The sequence below is a fragment of the Phyllobates terribilis genome, unplaced genomic scaffold (assembly GCF_046119375.1).
Source record: "Phyllobates terribilis strain yellow unplaced genomic scaffold, ASM4611937v1 Scaffold_1__5_contigs__length_1240528914, whole genome shotgun sequence".
NCBI lineage: Eukaryota > Metazoa > Chordata > Amphibia > Anura > Dendrobatidae > Phyllobates > Phyllobates terribilis.
In genome coordinates, this window is record NW_027362761.1 from 224,351,935 (window position 1) to 224,373,779 (window position 21,845).

The 21,845-nt window shown below is 43.4% G+C and overlaps 1 protein-coding gene across 3 annotated transcripts in view; it reads left to right on the top strand.

Moving 5' to 3' along the window:
* LOC141166450 (kelch domain-containing protein 3-like) overlaps positions 1-4,863 on the top strand; it is a 103,294-nt gene extending 98,431 nt beyond the window's left edge. For all 3 annotated transcript variants that reach the window (XM_073653141.1, XM_073653132.1, XM_073653150.1), the window contains 2 exons: positions 662-766; positions 4,479-4,863. In XM_073653141.1, the coding sequence (XP_073509242.1) occupies positions 662-766; positions 4,479-4,583 (210 nt within the window). In that variant the 3' untranslated portion in view covers positions 4,584-4,863. The remainder of the gene's footprint in view (positions 1-661; positions 767-4,478) is intronic.
* Positions 4,864-21,845: the final 16,982 nt, after the last annotated feature.

Below are 21,845 nucleotides of genomic sequence, written 5' to 3' on the forward strand. Positions count from 1 at the left end.
CCAGGATGTCTGGCTCATAGCCCATTGTCATAAAAATGCCTTCCGATGGTTTGTCAAGACATTGTTTGATGCCTTAGATTTGGTATGTGACATCCAGTTTCAATTGCAGTACAGAATTGATCAATTGTGGAACCAGTGGTACAGCCATTTTTACAAAGTTTCCAAGAAGCCATTTTTCAAGACCACATGAAGCCACATGTTGCTCCTGCTACTGTTAGCTGCCTGCATGGCCTAAACATGCCGTCATGGCCTGCAGCATCTCCGAATTTGTCTCCCATCAAGAACATTAGGGATGTCATCAGTTTGCAATTGCAATGGGAGCTGCCAGCAGCGGACCTTAATGATTTGCATGCCTAAGTACACTCAGCTTGGCAGAATAGTCTTCAGACAACCACTAATAGCCTCATTGATAGTATGCCAAGTTCTGTATTCCTGCATGTGGCACTCATTCCCAATACTGAATAAATCTAGATGTTTTGAAAATGTAGTTTCCATTCTTATTAATATTATCATTAACATGTCTATTGATCCCGTGATTTTGATATGTCCATTACTTTTCCTTCTTGGTGTTGTAATTCCATTGTTGAGTGTGTCATCAACATTGAAATTGCAACACCTATAAGGAAAAAAATTCTTATTCATGCAGCATTTTTGTATGCAGGAACTTCAAGAAATGTTGGAAAAACACAGACTGCAAAATGAAGCATGGCTGAAAGCAAGAGCTGAGGAAAATGACAAAGAAAGGAAAGACATTTGTAAACTAAGAGTAAGTTGTGATTGTGATGGGGACATAAGTGGTCATTTTACCAGACACAGATTCTTCTTTCTGCATATACCTTTTTATCTGGACCTCTACTATTTTTCAAGTAAGATTATGCAGAAACATTGAATTTTCTTTTTTTAGTTATATTTAGGTACTTTAGGTTGTTAATGCAATTAGGCAAATTTTACTTGATATGATTGCATTTTTCAGTTGGGAAATAGAGCTTGAGTGACAGAGGCTTCAGATCTACAGCCTCATTTGCTTATACAGTGGTGTGAAAAAGTGTTTGCCCCCTTCCTGATTTCTTATACTTTTGCATGTTTGCCACACTTAAATGTTTCAGATATTAAAAAAAATATATATATATTAGACAAAAGTAACACAAGTAAACACAAAATACAGTTTTTAAATGAAAGTCTTTATTATTAAGGGAAAAAAGAAATCCAAACCTACAGGGGCATGTGTGAAAAAGTGATTGCCCTCCCTTTAAAACATAAATTAACTGTGATTTATCACGTTTGGGATCTGAAATCAATTTCCCAAGCCACACATAGGCCAGATTACTGCCACACATGTTCTCAATCAAGAAATCACCTAAATATGACCTGTCTGACAAAGTGAAGTAGACCAAAAGACCCTCAAATGCTAGACATCATGCTACAATCAAAAAAGGAATTCAGGAACAAATCAGAAACAAAGTAATTGAGATCTGTCAGTCTGGAAAAGGTTATGAAGCCATTTCTAAAGCTTTGGGACTCCAGTGAATCACAGTGAGAGCCATTATCCACAAATGGCAAAAACATGGAACAGTGGTGAACCCTCCCAGCAGTGGCCGGCCGACCAAAATTACCCCAAGAGCGCAGCAATGACTCATCCAAGAGGTCACAAAAGACCCCACAACAACATCCAAAGAACTGCAGCTCTCATTTGTCTCTGTTAAGGTCAGTGTTCAGGCCTCCACCGTAAGAAAGAGACTGGGCAAAAATGGCACGCATGGCAGAGTTCCAAGACGAAAACCACTGCTGAGCAAAAAGAACATAAAGGCTCGTCTCAGTTTTGCCAGAAAAGATCTTGATGATCACCAAGACTTTTGTGAGAATACTCTGTGGACTGGTGAAACAAAAGTTGAACTTTTTGTAAGGTGTATGTCCCATTACATCTGGCGTAGAAGTAACACAGCATTTCAGAAAAGGAACATCATACCAACAGTAAAATATGGTGGTGGTAGTGTGATGGTCTGGGGCTGTTTTGCTGCTTCAGGACCTGGAAGACTTGCTGTGGTAAATGGAACCATGTATTCTGCTGTCTACCAAAAAATCCTGAAGGAGAATGTCCGGCCATCTGTTAGTGACCTCAATCTGAAGCGCACTCGGGTTATGCAGCTGGACAATGATCCAAAACACACCAGCAAGTCTGCCTCTGAATTACTTAAGAAAAACAAAATTAAGACTTTGGAATGGCCTAGTCAAAGTCCTGACCTTAATCCAATTGAGATGCTGTGGCAGGACCTTTAAAAGGCGGTTCATGCTCTGAAACCCTCCAGTGTGTCTGAATTATAACAATTTTGCAAAGATGAGTGGGCCAAAATTCCTCCAGAACATTGTAAAAGACTCATTGCCAGTTATCACAAACACTTAATTGCAGTTGTTCCTGCTAAGGGTGGCACAACCAGTTATTTGCAACCTGTCATCAATTTTTCTTTGCCATCTACGTCCAGGGAGATTAGTTACAGTGCCATGGGTTGTAAAACCCTTGATTTATGTTGCGCACGATGGACAAAGGAACATCAAGATCTCTGGAGATGGACTTGTAACCTTGAGATTGTTGATATTTTTCAACAATTTTGGTTCTCAAGTCCTCAGACAGTTCAATGTCCAATTTGCCTTTTTTTCTCTGTTTATTTGTGTTGTTTCAAATGATGAAATAAACATGTTTATAACAAAACATGTGTAATTGAAATAATTTTCTCTGAGAAATACTTCATTTTCTGGAAAAATTTCAAGGGTGCAAACACTTTCGCCCATGACTGTATATATAGTTTGGTGGGTGAAATCCAGATGATGGATTCCCTTTTAATGGTTTGCCCAAGATTATAAAAAAAAAAGGATCTGCCTTTTCCACAGAAACAAAGCTACATATGTCCAAGAGCTGTGTCTGGTGTTAAGTAAAATCAGTATTTTAGTGAGGCTTGTTAGAACCTTGCTCTGGGGCGAGGTCATCCAAATGGTAGAAACAAATCTCCCCACAAATGTGTATTTCTGAGTAACTTTGAGTTGCGGTATCAGAAGACTCCTTCTAGGGTACCTTTCACTTACATGAGAGGGACGCAAATGGTAATTTAGGAATGTATCTCTCTTCATAAGTAAAACTATTGGGTAAAACACACATATTTGCTGAAGCAACAAATAGTCTGTTGCAGCATCATGAGTCACAAAACTGTGCCACTATTTACCAGAGAACATAACACATGAGTACATGAGAAGGCATATGGAAACACCATGAAACACTACCTATATTTCCCATATCTCCTTTTAGAAAATACTACAGTATTTACTACAGTAAAGTCCTTTAATAATGGAATATTTTTAAACAAGCATTAATCTCCAAAGTAAAAGTCTACTCATACGTACAGTAAAACACCTAGAATATTCGCTAAAAGGTGTGTTATTTTCATGCGCCTACTGGTTGGCTGAAGTAGAGGTCTTCCTTGTGATTATATCTGAAGCAGTTCTTACACAACATGACGAATTGACATCTTTAGGGCGCAGTCAGACAGCCGTATAACTCGCTCAAGGATTGCATCACAATCGTCAGACTGGCCGTTGGCTCTCCTGACCAGAGCGTTAAAAGCTACCTAGAAAAAGATGCTGTCACACTCAGGTCAGAAGAGCCGATGGCCAGTCTGAGGATTGCAATGCTATCTTTGCGCGAGTTATATGGCTGCTCCCTTAGATGGATTTTCTTAACTTCTAAAACAGGTAAAATTGCAAAGTGCTTGTTAAAACAAGCTACTTTGCAATTGACCTCACTAATAATCTGGTCATTCTGAAGAATGGAGGGATTGGAACAAGTTTAGTTTACTTACAACAAGTATAGCTTGTTGCCACCTGTGCAGTCTATAAGAGGTGTCTGGTCTCCAAGGCATGGAGCACACACTTGCAAGCTTTTTGCTACACGGATTACAAGTGCAGCTCTGCAGCTGACCGGATTGGGCTTCAGTGCCCCAACAGTCCTCCGATGCTGCAAAGGCAAAGCTGCTTTTACTTGTAGCATGAGAGAGTGCACAGTCCAGACCAGCAATGCGATAATGCAGCTGGTTTTAACTGTCAATCTTCAAGATCACTCTACTCCTTGGCAAGCAGGACACTGGGAGGCATAGGAGCTGTGTGCTCCTGAAGAAAAAAATAGACAACCCCTTTAATGGAATAAATGTTTTCTATAACTTGTTTTACTGCTGGGTCGCTTCCAAAATCCAGGTTACACAAGGGCAGTTTAGTACAAAATAAATGTACTGCTCTTTGGATTGACTGGACTGGTGAACTATTTGTACCATCTTTACAGTTCCCCTACCTGGATTTCAATGCATAAAACATTCTGTTTTTCTGAGTAGCAGATATAGCTTTGCTATAAGTAATGCGAAGTACTACTATACAACCTGTCGATGCAAATGTATAATAATAATCAACTCCATAACTGTATTTTAATTGCTGCTTAGGAAGAAATTCTTCTACAACAGAAAAAGTTGAAAGAGGAACAGCAAATGATTGAAAAACGCAATCAGCAGTTGATTTCCATCATGCAGCAGTTCAAAGGAATGTAAAACACTTTAATGTTAGTGGTAGAGGAAGAAAGATTAATCCCAAGTCTTTCAACTCTGTGTTAATCTGAAAAATGTGTGATTTGTGCTTGTTATCACCACAACCAATATTAAAATGGTAGGTATTTTTCAGATATATTTTATACTTGGCATTTGATACACCGGAGAATACTCAAATTTATATACCTTATATATACAGAATAAAATTTAGAATTCAATGCCAGTATGCTCCTTTTTTCCATTTTTCATTTTAATCTACTTTAATAAAATACTGTTACATAAATGTTTTGTTCTGATTTGGACAATCTTTATTTGTTAGAAAGGTTTCTTGAAAATAAGTTGATAATAGATTGCCCTGCTGCTTAAACCCTCAGAGTTCAATGGTACAATTAAGGAGAACGTGGCAGCAAATGTTCCACTCCCCCGCTGTGCCATCACATGGAAAATTAAGTATTACAGGTATCCATTGAAATTAATGCACATTCATATCAAATCGGTCAAAGAAGTACCCTGGGAAAAATTACCCCCTCTCTTTGTAAAGTACATTATGTAAAAGGTAGTGCTGATAATACCCATACCTGACGCTTTATTGTAGATGTAAGTTCAGTTCCAGTATGGCATTATACTGTGTGTCCCCCACTTAGAGTACCCAAATCCTACAGTGTATGCTGTGTGGACCAGAAGCTCATCTCCATATATGTCTCAAACTGAGGTTCTTATAGGCTTGCATGGACAGTGTCAGCAAGATTGGAGTGGTCATGAGGTATAATGCTTATAAATCAGTAGTAAAGGCCCTCATCCATCAAGTTCATGTTCATGGAGGGAGATTGTTGGAGTCTAGAGAGCCAGATTCATTAAGAAGTGCATGCCTCCTAATGAATCAGGCACATCTTAAAAGTGGAGTGCGCCTCCATGCACCTCGTCACAAATCTTACTTCAGTTGGGGACTAGAGAAAGATGGAGCACAAGGTACTCTACAGCTCATTATGAATTAGAGGAACGAGCATCACTATGCTCCAACCGTTCCTGCCCCTGTCCCACCCCAGCTCCACTCATTTTGGCAGAGCTGGCCAAGACTGGTGTGAAAATGCCAAAAGTTTAAAAAATTTTGCCCAACCTTTCGCAAGAGCTTTCCATCTTTTCAAAGTGTTTAATGCCAGATTTCAGGTGTAAACACTTTGATGAATCGGGGCCAAAGTGTCTGGTAAGGAAATTAACTGACCTGCCTTTTAGATTATGTACTTTACAAACAGATAGGGGATATAGTTTTTCACAGATTGCTTCTTTAAAGTGTACCTATACTTTTGTATTTTAGCACCACTCTAGCTTTTTTTTTTTTTATAATGCCGCGCTGGAGTGGTGCTACTAAGCTAAATTCCCTGCCCTTAGTCTTATACTTTCCAACCACCATCTTCATCTTTTATCGGCGACGCTCTGGTCATCTTCTGCAGGTTGTGACAGTCATTTCTGACTTCCAGGGCAGTCAGAAGTTGCGGTTACAAGATGGTAGCGCAGGACCAGAGCGCCATCGGAAACAGATGAAAATGGCGGCTGTCGAGTATAATACTAGGGTGAGGGAACTTAGATTAGTGGCCTCATTCCAGCATTGAAATAAAAAAAATTGCTGGAGTGGTGCTTTAAGTAATGACATGCACAAACTCATCTGTTTTCACAGTCCAAGACTGTCAGAGGCGATTTGAGGCAAACTAAACTTTTCACTTGACACCATGAGCTGTTTTAACCCCTCCCTGATGTTTGACATAATTATACCGTACAGACCAAAAGTTTGGACACACCTTCTCATTTAAAGATTTTTCTGTATTTTCATGACTATGAAAATTGTACATTCACACTGAAGGCATCAAAACTATGAATTAACACATGTGGAATTATATACTTAACAAAAAAGTGTGAAACAACGGAAAATATGTCTTATATTCTAGGTTCTTCAAAGTAGCCACCTTTTGCTTTGATGACTGCTTTGCACACTCTTGGCATTCTCTTGATGAGCTTCATGAGGTAGTCACCAGAAATGGTTTTCACTTCACAGGTGTGCCCTGTCAGGTTTAATAAGTGGGATTTCTTGCCTCATAAATGGGGTTAGGACCATCAGTTGTGTTGTGCAGGAGTCTGGTGGATACACAGCTGATAGTCCTACTGAATAGACTGTTAGAATTTGTATTATGGCAAGAAAAAAGCAGCTAAGTAAATAAAAACGAGTGGCCATCATTACTTTAAGAAATGAAGGTCTGTCAGTGTGAAAAATTGGAAAAACTTTGAAAGTGTCCCCAAGTGCAATTGCAAAAACCATCAAGCGCTACAAAGAAATTGGCTCACTTGAGGACCGCCCCAGGAAAGGAAGACCAAGAGTCACCTCTGCTTCTGAGGATAAGTTTATCTGAGTCACCAGCCTCAGAAATCGCAGGTTAACAGCAGCTCAGATTAGAGACCAGGTCAATACCACACAGAGTTCTAGCAGCAGACACATCTCTTCAACAACTGTTAAGAGGAGACTTTGTGCAGCAGGCCTTCATGGTAAAATAGCTGCTAGGAAACCACTGCTAAGGACAGGCAACAAGCAGAAGAGTCTTGTTTGGGCTAAAGAACACAAGGAATGGACATTAGACCAGTGGAAATCTGTGCTTTGGTCTGATGAGTCCAAATTTAAGATCTTTGGTTCCAACCACCGTGTCTTTGTGCGACGCAGAAAAGGTGAACGGATGGACTCTACATGCCTAGTTCCCACCGTGAAGCATGGAGGAGGAGGTGTGATGGTGTGGGGGTGCTTTGCTGGTGACACTGTTGGGGATTTATTCAAAATTGAAGGCATACTGAACCAGCATGGCTACCACAGCATCTTGCAGCGGCATGCTATTCCATCCGGTTTGCGTTTAGTTGGACCATCATTTATTTTTCAACAGGACAATGACCCCAAACACACCTCCAGGCTGTGTAAGGGCTATTTGACCAAGAAGGAGAGTGATGAGGTGCTACACCAGATGACCTGGCCTCCACAGTCACCAGACCTGAACCCAATCGAGATGGTTTGGGGTGAGCTGGACCGCAGAGTGAAGGCAAAAGGGCCAACAAGTGCCAAGCATCTCTGGGAACTCCTTCAAGATTGTTGGAAGACCATTTCCGGTGACTACCTCTTGAAGCTCATCAAGAGAATGCCAAGAGTGTGCAAAGCAGTCATCAAAGCAAATGGTGGCTACTTTTAAGAACCTAGAATATAAGACATATTTTCAGTTGTTTCACACTTTTTTGTTAACTATATAATTCCACATGTGTTAATTCATAGTTTTGATGCCTTCAGTGTGAATGTACAATTTTCATAGTCATGAAAATATAGAAAAATCTTTAAATGAGAAGGTGTGTCCAAACTTTTGGTCTGTACTGTATGTCATAATGGGACAGGAGCGTGTCCACATAATCACTGCTGGGAGCTTGGCTTAGCTGACAAAGATTGACCACCGAGTCTGCCTGTTACAGTGGAGAAATTGTGTTACAAGTTGTGAGGTCCATTTTCTCCTATTGTAAAAATTATAAAATTTGGGATTAAAGCAACAATTTAGTAGAAAAATATATATATTTTTTTTAGTCATTACATTTTGCGTTATATCCTTTGAAACACTTGAAGGGTTAACAAAACATCCTGTCTGCAGTTTTGAATACTTTGAGAGATGAAGTTTTTAAAATGGTATCTCTTTTGGGAGTTTTACCCATATACAGTATGAGCCTCTTTAAAAGTGAATAGGTCCCAAAAAAACCTTTTAAGCCTTTTAACATCCTAACAAGTTAAAAGTAAGTTTGAAAAATGATGCAGTCTATGGAATGTTATTTATGGACTTTTTTTGTGTGTGGTATATCAGTTTTAAGGGTATGAAAATTAAAAGTTTGAACATTACAAATTTATCTAAAATTTTGTCAAATTCCAGATATTTTCATACATACAGTTGTGCTCAAAAGTTTACATACCCCGGCAGAATTTTTCCTTTCTTGGCCTTGTTTCAGAGAATATGAATGATAACAAAAAAAAACATTTTCTCCGCTCATGGTTATTGGTTGGGTGAAGCCATTTATTGTCAAACTACTGTGTTTTCTCTTTTTAAATCTTAATGACAACCAAAAAGATCCAAATGACCCTGATCAAAAGTTCACATACCCCAGTTCTTAATATCGTGTATTGCACCCTCTAACATCAATGACAGCTTGAAGTCTTTTGTGGTAGTTGTGGATGAGGTGCTTTATTTTCTCAGATGGTAAAGCTGCCCATTTTTCTTGGCAAAAAGCCTCCAGTTCCTGTAAATTCTGGGCTGTCTAGCATGAACTGCATGCTTGAGATCTCCCCAGAGTGGCTTAATGATATTGAGGTCAGGAGACTGAGATGACCACTCCAGAACCTTCATTTTGTTCTGCTGTAGTCAATGACAGGTCAACTTGGCGTTGTGTTTTGGATCGTTGTCATGTTGGAACATCCAAGTACGTCCATGCGCAGCTTCCGGGCTGATGAGTGCAAATTTGCCTCCAGTATTTGCTGATAACATGCTGCATTCATCTTTCCTTCAACTTTTACAAAGTTTCCTGTGCCTTTGTAGCTCACACATCTCCAAAACATCAGCGATCCACCTCCGTGCTTTCCTGTAGGAATGGTGTTCCTTTCATCATAGGCCTTGTTGACCTCTCTCCAAATGCTTGTGGCCAAAAAGTTCAATTTTGGTCTCATCAAGCTAAATTACCTTGTTCCAGAAGTTTTGAGGCTTGTCTCTGGGCTGTTTGGCGTATTGTAGGCAAGCTACTTTGTGGCATTTGCGCAGTAATGGCTTTCTTCTGGCGACTCGACCATGCAGCCCATTTTTCTTCAAGTGCCTCCTTATTGTGCATCTGGAAACAGCCACACTGCTAGTTTTTAGAGAGTCCTGAATTTCAGCTGATGTTATTTGTGGGTTTTTCTTTGCATCCCATACAATTTTCCTGGCAGTTGTGGGCAAAATTTTTGTTGGTCTACCTGACCATGGTTTGGTTTTTACAAAGCCCCTGATTTTCCATTTGTTAATCACAGTTTGAACGTTGCTGACTGGCATTATCAATTCCTTCGATATTTTTTTGTATTCCTTTCCTGTGTTATACTGTTCAACTACCTTTTCCCGTAGATCCGTTGACAATTCTTTTGCTTTCCCTATGACTCACAATCCAGAAACGTCAGTGGCTGGATGAAAGATGCAAGAGTCTCTCTGGATCCCAGAAACTCACTCAGCTTTTTTGCACACACATTGATTACAAGCAAACAGGTCACAGGTGAGGATGTTACCTTTAGCATGCATTCAAACTCATTTGTGTCCATTCTGTGCATGTTATCAGGCCAAAATCACCAGGGAATGTGAAATATTGATCAGGGTCATTTGGATGTTTTTGTTTGTCATTAAGATTTAAAAAGAGAAAACACAGTAGTTTGACAATAAATGGCTTCACCCAACCAATAACCATCGGTGGAGAAAAAGTTTTTTTGTTATCATTCATATTCTCTGAAACAAGGCCAAGAAAGGAAAAATTCTGCCGGGGTATGTAAACTTGTGAGCACAACTGTAAATGCGAAACATATCAACCTAAATTGACCATGAACATAAAGTACAATGCGTTGCGAAAAATCAGTCTCAGAATCACTCGGATATACAGAAGCATTCGAGAGTTATTGGAACATACAGTGGTGACATGTCAGATTTAGTGATAAGCAAGCATACTCGCAAGTACTCGGTACTCGCCCGAGCATCTCAGTACTCGAGATGCTCTGAGCTCGCCGAGTACTTGTGAGATGCTCGGGTCCCCTCCCTGCATGTTTGAGAGGCAATCAACATGCAGGGATTTCCTGCCACTCAATGTAATGCCGCAGCCATGGTGGTTGTGACATTAAAGTGATTGGCTGGCTGCACAGCGTCATCAGGTCTATATCAGACCTGGCGCCACTGTGCTCGTCACAGTCACTCCGGAATCAGGCAGAGTAGCGAGAGGTGCTGCTGAGCTAGGGAGAGATTTGCTTGTGTATTAGGTAGTGTAGGGAGAAAAACGGTACATTACACATATCCATCTTAACAAACAGTCCTTCTGAGGACTAATCCATCTGCAGAGATATCAGGCAAGCAGTGTATATAGGCAGGCAGGGTATATAGCAGACTGCAGTGCATATAGCACAAGAGGCTCCATTCCAATTCTGCCTTCTGCTGCTGTTAGATATTTTTATACAAAGGCCCAGGTCTCAGGGGCCAGGAATGCTTTTTTTGGATCTTAATCCTCATTATTTGCTTAAAAAGCAATCCAGAGAACACCGTTGTTCTGCGCCATTTGCTTGTTGGCACTGCAGAATACAGCCAGGTCCTTTCCATACTACAGCGCTAAAAATCCAGCTATTTAAAACTGTGTTTTCTCCGTCACAAGGATCACATATACGTTTTAAAAAAAAACTGACATTGCTGGCCTCCATTCAAAATTTGTTTCAGTGTGTCAGTGAAGCAATTGACACCAGTTTGCTGTTCCAAATTGTTACCTACAGGCCAGGTATTTAAAAAGGTCTTTTCTCCGTCACACGGATCACATATACGTTTTCAGAAATTACTGCCATTTCTGGCCTCCATTAAAAATTTGTTTCAGTGTGTCAGTGAAGCAATTGACACCAGTTTGCTGTTCCAAATAGTTACCTACAGGCCAGGTATTTAAAACTGTGTTTTCTCCGTCACATATAAGTTCGCTCCAAATTCAGTCATTTGTAGTGAGCGTGGAAAATATTGTCCTCCATTTAAAATGGGCAAGGCATGTAGCAAGGGACGGGGAACTGGACGTGATGGTGCATGCAGAGGCCGAGCACAAGGCCCTGGGCAAGCTGAAATTGTGCCACAACAAACACCCACATCCTCTCGCCCGACCTTCCTGTCCCAATTCCTACGGGACTGCAATACATCACTGTTGAACCCAAAGCAGTGTCAAAAGGTTGTTGGTTGGATAGCGGATAATGCTTCCAGTTACTTAGCCACCACCACCACCACCCTGTCTTCCACACGGTCAAGTCTCAGTAGCCGTGAGTCTGGACCGCATATTCCTCACCCTGATCCTCTGTCCTCCCACCATGCCGAGTGCCCGGAGACAACTGATCCCACACTTGGACACTCCGAAGAGCTGTTCACTTTTCGATTTATAGATTCGGGCCTCTCGCACGGTCCACTTGAAGCGGGGCAAGAGGAGATCGCATGTAGTGATGCCCAAATATTTGAGCAGCCACAGTCACACAAAGGCGATGGTAGGAAAGAGTCACAAGAGGTGGACGATGATGAGACACAATTGCCAGAAAGTCAGGAGGAGAACCAGGGTGCGGAAGTGGAAGACGAGGTGGTGGATGATATAGTAACTGACCCAACCTGGCAGGAGGACATGCAGAGCGAGGACAGCAGCACACAGGGGGAGGGAGGCAGAGCACCCCAACAGGCAGGAAGAAGCAGTGTTGTGGCCACAGACAGAATGCAGGCAACCGCTCCCCGTAACACAAACACAAAGGAAGTTGCCAGTACAACTGTCAGGTCTTCCCGATTCTGGTTGTTTTTTAAAGACTCTGCCGATAAGCCCAAAAAGGCCTTTTGCACCACCTGCCAGGCCAGCATCAGCAGGGGTGGCAAAACGACCAGCCTGACCACCACCAGCATGATCAGGCACATGGCAGCAAAGCACCCGACTTTGTGGGCCCAACCACAGGGTCCAGGAACAGTGTCTGCGGGTGGCACCATTGCTTCTTCTGCTGTTGTGCATGCAAGCCAATCCCCTGTCCATGGTGCATGCGAAGATGCCTCCTGCCCTGCACCTGTCGTTGCACACTCTCAAGTTGCAGCATCAGGAAGAACGTCCACGTCCTTGTCCCAGCGTTCAGTTGTCAATACCCCAGTCCTTGGAACGCAAGCGCAAATACGCAGCCAACGCCCTACAGGCCACACTACTAAATTCTCAAATTTCACTTCTGCCTTCGATCGAAATGTTGCCTTTTAGGCTCGTGGAGACGGAAGCATTCCGCAACCTGATGGCGGCGGCCATCCCTCGGTACTTGGTCCCCAGCCACCACTATTTCTCCCGGTATGCCATCCCCGCATTACACAAGCACGTGTCCCGAAACATTAGCCGTGCCCTCAAAAACGCAGTTACCGGGAAAATCCACCTAACCACGGACACGTGGACAAGTGCTTGTGGGCAGGGAAGGTACATCTCGCTGACGGGACACTGGGTTAACATAGTGGAAGCCGGGACCCAGTCAGACCTTGGGAAGGAACACGTCCTCCCGACGCCAAGGATTGCGGGCCCTAGGTCAATCAGGGTTGCCCCTATGGTCTACAGCTCCTGCACCTCATCCCCCTCAGCCCCCTCCTCCTCTTCAGCCTCCATCTCCAAAATGACCACATCAGTCACAAGCTGGAAGCACTGCAGCACTGCCTTGGCCATGCGGCAACAGGCTGTGCTGAAGCTAATATGCTTAGGTGACAAACCGCACAATGCTGAAGAGTTGTGGACAGCTCTGAAAGAGCAGGCAGATCTGTGGCTCACACCGCTGAACCTACAGCCAGGCATGGTCGTGTGTGACAATGGCCGGAACCTGGTGGCGGCTCTGAGGCGAGGCGAACTCACACATGTACCATGCCTGGCCCATGTGCTTAACCTCGTGGTTCAGCAGTTTCTCAAATCTTACCCGGAGCTGCCGGATCTGCTTGTTAAAGTACGCCGCCTGTGTGCCGATTTTAGAAAGTCACCTACAGCTTCCGCCTCCCTTGTCGTGTTTCAGCAGCATTTGCTGCTTCCGGCTCACAGACTGGTCTGTGATGTCCCCACGCTTTGCAACTCTACATTGCAGATGTTGGGAAGGATTTGTGAGCAGAAGAGGGCAGTTGTTGAGTACCAGCATCAACAAGGCCGTCGGTATTCAGTTCAGACTCCACACATAAGATCTCAGGAGTGAACATGGATGTCAGACATATGTACCATCCTCCAAAACTTTGAGGACTCCACCAAGATGGTGAACGGCGATGATGCCATAATTAGCGTCACCATCCTGCTTCTCTGTCTTCTGAAACGCTCTCTGCTGACAATCAAAGAGGATGCATTGCAGGCGGAGCACGATGAGATGGAGCAAGGAACCATACTGGGTGATTACACAAAGCCCAGGCTCATCTCATCCCAACATGGATTGGGTGACAATGAGGAAGAGGAGGAGGAGGAGGAAGAACAGGAGCTAGTTTCATGTACTATAGACGGTGCTACCTGCACAGCTGTCATACCGTCTGTTCAGCGTGGATGGCCAGAGGACAGAGAGGAGGAGGAGGAGAGCATGGTTAGTCATCCTCTTGGTGAGGACACGGAAGTCTGCCTGTTAGTAGTCTGGCATGCATGGCTGAGTTTATGTTATGCTGCCTTTCCCATGACCCTCGCGTTTTCAAAATTTTGGGTGACAGTCATTCCTGGTTGGTGACACTTCTAGACCCACGCTACAAGGAGAACTTTCTTTCTCTTATTCCTGAGGCGGACAGGTCTACAATAATGGGGTTGTACCAGAAGGCCCTTGTTGCGGAACTATTAAAATGCTGAAAATGCTGGCGGCAGAGGGCACACTTCATTGGACAACCAAGGAGTACAGGCGAGAGAGACACAACTTCAATCCATCAGAGGCAAGGGAACACTGTCAAAGTTCTGGGAGAATTTTCTCAGCCCCTCCCATCGCACAAGCCCTGAGGCGCGGGGTACTCTCACAAGGAGTACAAAGTTTTGGAAGATGCTGAGGGAGTACCTTGCCGACCGTACCAATGTCCTCTGTGATTCCTCTGTGCCTTATAATAATTGAGTATCCAAGCTGGATACATGGAATGAACTGTCTCTCTATGCCATGGAGGTTCTGGCCTGCCCTGCCGCTAGCGTTTTATCAGAGAGGGTTTTTAGTGGCGCTGGTAGAATTATAACTGATAAGCGCATCCGCCTGTCAACTGAAAATGCTGACAGGCTGACTCTTATAAAAATGAACACGGGCTGGATTAGGCCAGACTTCTCAACACCTGCAAATGATAACATAAACTCAAATCCAGTGTCTTTTCTTGGGAGGTGTATTCCCATGCACCTCTTCACACCCACACATGGGTATACACTTCCTGATTTTGGCTATTTGCTCTTGTCCTCCCCCTTCTCCACCACCATATCACCAGCGTGACAGTGGTCCATGATGCAACACCCACATAATTTTTTTAAAGGGTGTTTATGATGCCCGTGAAAAATTTTTTTTTATACAGTATGTTCATGTATACCCCCCAGGAGTAAATGTTTGTCAGCCCATACACTTAGTGCATGGGCATTACAAGTATAGGAGGCCCGCTCCTTTCTGATGGGAACATTTTTTTATGAGGCCCTCCTCCACGTCTCTTCCAAGGGGCATTGGAGTACCTCCCAATTTTTGTCAGCCCTCGCATTCACTGCATAGGCAAGCGCAATGGGAGACCCACTTCCTAATAATGGGAACATTTTTTAATGAGGCCCTCCTCCACGTCTCTTCCAAGGGGCATTGGAGTGCCTCCCAATTTTTGGCAGCCCTTGAATTCACTGCATAGGCGAACACAATGGGAGACCCACTTCCTAATAATGGGAACATTTTTTATGAGGCCCTCCTCCACGTCTCTTCCAAGGGGCATTGGAGTGCCTCCCAATTTTTGGCAGCCCTTGCATTCACTGCATAGGCAAACATAATGGAAGACCCACTTCCTAATAATGGGAACATTGTTTTCAGGAGGCCCTCTGACCTCCACGTCTCTTCCAAGGGGCATTGGAGTGCCTCCCAATTTTTGGCAACCTTTGCATTCACTGCATAGGCAAACACAATGGGAGACCCACTTCCTAATAATGGGAACATTGTTTTCAGGAGGCCCTCTGACCTTCACGTCTCTTCCAAGGGGCATTGGAGTGCCTCCCAATTTTTGTCAGCCCTTGCATTCACTGCATAGGCAAACACAATGGGAGACCCACTTCCTAATAATGGGAACATTGTTTTCAGGAGGCCCTCCTCTATGTCTCTTCAAAGGGATATTGGGGTGCATCCAAACTTTGGGCAGCCCTGCCACTCACTGCATACGCAATAACAGTATAGGAGACCCACTCTTTAGTAATTTAAACAATAAAACATAGCCGGCTGATGGCTCTCTAAGAATAGTGAGGGCCGACTGATGGCCCTTTAAGAATAGTAAAGGCCGCCTGATGGCCCTATAAAAATAGGCTTTGTGGCTTTTAGAGTCCCTCCTTCATAAATGAAACACAATGTGTCTGATGATATCTCACACACCACATGGCCAGATAAGGTTGTAAAATGTTAAAATGACATTTCCTGATGAATGCATTTGTCACGGTTGAAAGCAATGCAAAAATGAAAAAACGCATCAAAATCGCTACATGTGAACGTAGCCCAAGGTGTGGAGGAGCATTTTTGTTTTTGGTTATTTATTTTGCTTTATATACAATTCATTCCAGGATGTTCCTTAACATATTTCCCAGGAAAATCCATTTTGGTTTCGTTTTGGTATGTTTTATTGTGAGTCCGTAAAAGTGGCGTAATACCTCTGACAACGTTGTTGACAGAAGTGACCTGGGAGTCAGAAATGCTTCCAGGGGTCTTCCCCATGCTGTCATTTGAGCACTGTTCCCATCGATTTGGGCAATTTTTAGGCCCTCTGCAGACCGCCGGGGGGGAGCCGCCTGAAAAATGCTCGCGTTTCCAATAGACTTACAGTACATTGGGCTCGTTACTCGGGTCGAGCACCCGAGTATTCCAATGTGCTCGACCCAAGCATCGAGCACCCGAGCATTTTAGTGCTCACCCATCACTAGTCAGATTTGAAAAATTAGGCTTGGTGACAAATGCCAAAACTAAAAATAGCAGACAGGCCATGATCAACTTACGCATTTTGGGTTGCAAGAACCGTTACTCATCGTATGCAAGTTTTACTGGAAATTTGTCTACTGCAGTCCTACAAGCCATGTCTGTGCATCCTCCCCAAGATGCCTATTGCTGATCGACATGCTTTGTATACACTTACACATTGTGTCTGTATAGTTTTCTTTCCTATATGGAACTTGTTTCGAACATCATCATATTATAAATAGCAACCACAAGAGGGCAATAGATCGTAAGTAGATGCAATTGTCAGCTCAATCCATCTATGTATTACACAAGCAGTTTGCAATGTAAATTTTGGTATAAATAGATCTTCTGCTATTATTGATGCTGAATATGGGAGTAGAACCTGTATTTTTGTTGTTCTAGTAAATATATTCGAGAGTAGCCCCATATTGTACAGATTTTGATTTGTGGTCCAGAACATGAAAACAGAGGAAATCTGCTCGGATTTTGTTCCCCTCTTTCTCTTTAGGTGAGCGACTGTTGCAGAATTTCCATCCACCAATATAAAAATAGTTTTACCTATGGAAATCTGGGGTATATTCTTGAAATTATGTTCTTACAGTAACTAAACATTTATATTTTTAAATAATTTTGTCCAGCATGGAAAATTATTATTTATTATTATAGCACCATTGATTGAATGGCACTTTACATGTGAAAAGGGGTATACATAATAAAAGACAAGTACAATAATCTTAATCATTACAAGTCACCGACTGGTACAAGAGGAGAGAGGACCCTGCCCATGAGGGCTCACAGTCTATAAAGGAAGGGTGAGGATACAGTAAGTGAGGGTAGAGCTGGTTGTGCAAAGGTTTGGTGAAAAGAGGGTTACTGCAGGTTGTAGGCTTGTTGGAAGAGGTAGGTCTTCACGTTCCTTTTGAAGGTTTTCACGGTAGGGCAGAGTTTGATATGTTGGGGTAGAGAGTTCCAGAGTAGGAGGGATGCACGGGAGAAATCTTGTATATGATTGTGGGAAGAGGGGAATAGAGAAGGAGATCTTGTGCAGATCGGAGGATGCGTGCAGTTAAGTATCGGGACACAGAGAAATCTAGCAGAGAAGGATGAAATAGCGGACAGACATTGAGGGATTTTGGTTACTAAGGAGGTGATATCAGGTCCAGAGAGGTAGATCTGTGTGTCATCAGTATAGAGATGATACTGAAAGCCGTGAAACTCTATGAGCTGTCCCAGGCCGAAGGTGACACTGACAGATAGGGGGCGAGATGAGGAGGTGGTGTGTGAGTGAGAGACTCAATGTCCGGTCTGTTTGATATGAGGAGATCCAAGATAGTGACAAGTCTGTGATGCCAAGAGATGAGAGCATCTGTAGTAAGAGGGAACGGTCTACTGTGTCGAAGGCAGAGGACAGATCCAGGAGGAGGAGGACAGAGTAGTGTTGCTTGGATTTGGTGGTTAGTAGGTCATTGGTGACTTTAGCCATGGCAGTTTCAGTGGAGTGATGCGGTCGGAAGCCAGATTGTAAGTAATCAAAGAAAGAGCAGGAGGAGAGGTCGGAGGACAGTTCAAGATTCACAGGTTGTTCCAGTAGTTTGGAGGCATAGGGGAGAAGTGATATGGGGCGATAGCTAGACAGAGGATGGGCCAAGGGAGGGTTTTTTGAGGATGGGTGTGATTGAGGCATCTTTGAAGCAAGAGGGGAAAACACCGGTTATTAGTGAAAGGTTGAAGAGATGGGTTAGAGTTGGGATGAAGCCTGAGGTGAGGTTTAGGATGAGGTGGGATGGGATCGGATCGAGTGCACAGGTGGTGAGATCTGATCTTGAGAGTAGAAAGGAAAGTTGATCTTCTGTAATGGTGGAGAAGCTGGTTTTGGAAGAGGAGAGCTGAGTAGTTATGAGGAGGGACTGTGAGGGCTGTAGGCCAAAGCTTTTTATGATGCTATCGATCTTCTGCTTCCTTGAAGAATGAGGCAAAGTTGTCAACTGGGATGAGAGGAGAGAGAGGAGGTGCTGGAGGACAGAGGAGAGAATTGAAAGTGTTGCATAGTTGTTCAGGGTTGTGAGACAGGGAGGACATGAGAGATGAGAAGTAGGTTTGTTTTGCTGCAGTTAGTGTGGACTAAAGTTCTGAGGGACTGTTTGAATGCAATGAAGTGCTCGGTGAAGTGGGATCTTTTCAATCTCCTCAGCAACCCTGGAAGCCCGCCTCAGTTCTTTGGTCAGGCTGGTGTGCCTAGGTTGCCTGTTCATTGTGCGAGGTTTGGTATGTGTGATGCGGGCGACCGATTCGAGAGCTGCAGCTATTGTGGTGTAACATAATAGGAAATAGAGATGAGAGGATCAATCTGCAGAGGATCAAGTTTGAGTTGAATTTCTTGAAATTCATGGTTTCACGTGATTTAGAAGATTTTGAAATTCAATTTCCGGCTTGCAAAAAAAAAAATTGCCCCGGTCTATTTCCAATGCTGCCAAAGCATCATAGAGCAGAGTAATGTAATTTTGCGTTGCCACACAGGCTTCCCCATAATGCCCTGCAGCGATGACATCTAGCAGATCATTATACCTTGTACAGTAATGGCCTGGACCATCACAGATCAGTAGTTCCCAGTGGAGCAGTTTGTATGGTAGAGTCATTTTCCATCTGAAAAGTCACTGAGTCTCTCCTGTAAAGTGTAAGTTCACATGATCAGCATGGTCCTCTCTCTCGCTCCTGTAGAGCGTAAACTCTTATGGTCAGCAATGTCCTCTCACTTTCTCTCCTATACTGTGCAAGCTCTTATGGTCAGCGGGGTAGTCTGTCTCTACTGTAGTGTGTATGCTCTCATGATCAGTGGTATTCCCTCTCTCTCTCTCTCTACTGTAGTGTGTAAGCTCTTATGGCCAGCAGGGTCCACCTTCTCTCTTCTGTAGTATGAAAACTCACATGATCAGCAGGGTCCTCTCTTTTTCTTTTGTATGTAAACTCTTATGATCAGCAGGGTCCACTTTCTTGCCTGTAATGTGTAAGCTCTTATAGTCAGCAGGGTTTTCTTTACCCTGTCCCCTCTCCCATGTGTATTTTCCAAGCAATTACAAGCTTTCCAGTATTGATATTCGAGCAAATGTATTAGCCACAAGTCAAATTTCAAAAGATCTGATAATCTCTATTATGAAAATTTGCAAATCACTTTAATAGTGAATTTGTCTTCATTCCTTTGTTTGCAATGTAGTATTTTTTATATAATACTAATTGTATTTAAAAACTATTTAAAAATAATGTCCCTTTATCAAAAACTTCGTATAAACAATAGATAGTTGCCCTGCATGGTCACTTACCAGTATTAAAGGGAACCTGTCAAGTGATACATGCTGCCCAACCATGGGCAGCATGTATCAGACACTGGCTGTAAAGTCAAAGCATTGGATGTTTGACTCTGAAAAATACATTCTTAATAGCTGTCAGGAGTTGAGGTATGCAGATGACTAGTTGTACAGGCAGGCCCCAGCAGTTTCTCCCCGCCTGCTTACAGTGACTGACAAGTCTCTGTCTAAGTGCACAAATAGGCAAAGGCTTGTCAATCATTGTCAGTGGGCTGATAGAAGGCGCCAGGGACTCGCCTGTGTGACTAGTCACCTGCACACCTCGGTCACCGGCAGCTATTAAAAATAGGTTTTGCTCTGAGACGCCGCAGTGTTTCAGAGTCAAACATGCATGGCTGGAATCGTACAGTCAGTGCCAGATACATACTGCGTATGGTTTGGGAAGCATGTTTCACCTGGCAGGTTCCCTTTAAAGAAAGCTCCCTCATATCCACATGGGGAACTTGGAGGAGAAAACAGAGTAAGTGATTCAATTCTATTGAGTCTACCTAGACTAGTTAATAGAGATGAGCGAATGTTTCAATATTCTATTTGGATTACGATCGCCCAATTTGCAATATTCGCCGATTTATTCGTCGAACGTTACCGAACGCTATCGGCTTCAATGGGGGGACCAAAAAAACGCATACACAACACCTTCAAACAGGCCCCAAAACTTCCAAAACACATCAAATTAGGGGTAGAAAGTAACATCAATTGACCCAGAGTACAAGTACTATAATTATTAGTACTATTACAGCGACATTTATTCTGTGGCGCTTTACATGTCAAAAGGGGTCTCCGACTAGTACAAGAGGAGAGAGGACCCTGCCCGCGAGGGTGCACAAACAACCTACAAGGGATAAGTGAGGGTACAGTAGGTCAGGGTACAGCTAGCCATGCAGCGGTATGCTGGAGCAAGGTTTACTCAGATTGTACGCTTGTCACAAGAAGTGGGTCTTCAGCTTCCTTTTCAAGGTTTCCACGGTAGGCGGAAGTCTGATTTGTTTGGGTACAGCATTATCACAATAGGGGAGATGCACGGGACACCTTGCAATCTTAAACACAATGTTCACAAGGTAGACAGCAGCGGTGGTCGGTCTCCTAGACAACGAGCTAACTCTTTTATGATGGCAGAGGACAACATCTCCAAGTAGTTTTTTATGTTCTCTCCGTGTTTGCGGGGGTTTCCTCCAGGTTCTCCGGTTACCTCCTCAGTAAAAAAGCAGCCATACAGGAGTGTTCACAGTTCAAAAAATTAGGGCCTGACACCACCATTTCCATGGCCAACAGATTAGAGATGGTGGAGTTCCACCTCTTAGCTTTGTCATGTGTGGAAGGAAACAATCCTTTACATGACCACAAATGCGGGGCCGAGAGGCTGTCTGCAGTGCTGAGGGGGGGGATGAGCACGGTGAACCGGACAATATGCTGGTCCGTGAGTGGGGTGCAGAGGGTCATGTTACGGTGGATTGAGAAAGATGAGGTGTAGTGTTGAGTGAGTATGTTCTGTCCGAGTTTGCTCGGGCCGCGCTCCGAGTATTTATAGCTGTTCGGTGATATGGTTGAATCGCTCCCGTGTGCATGATTTGCAACTGTTTGACAGTTTTATTACATGTGAGGAATGTGTAAGAAATAGACATTCCTCACATGTAATAAAACTGTCAAACAGTTGCAAATCATGCACACGGGAGCGATTCAACCATATCACCGAGCAGCTATAAATACTCGGAGCTCTGCCCGAGCATACTCGGCGAAAGGGTTAATAGAACATACTCGGTCAACACTAATGAGGTGTGCTCGGTGAAACAAACACCACTTCCGTTACAGCTGACGGGTTCTCACTCAGCCTGACTGGAGTGGGTAGAGAACCAGACGTTTTGTGGTGAGAGACCAATACTTGCCACGGTAACAGAGGAGGAGGAAGAAGCAGCGGATGCAGTTGCTGGGGCGGCTGATGGTTGTTGAGATCCGCATTTTATCGCAGTGAGATTTCCAGAGTAATGC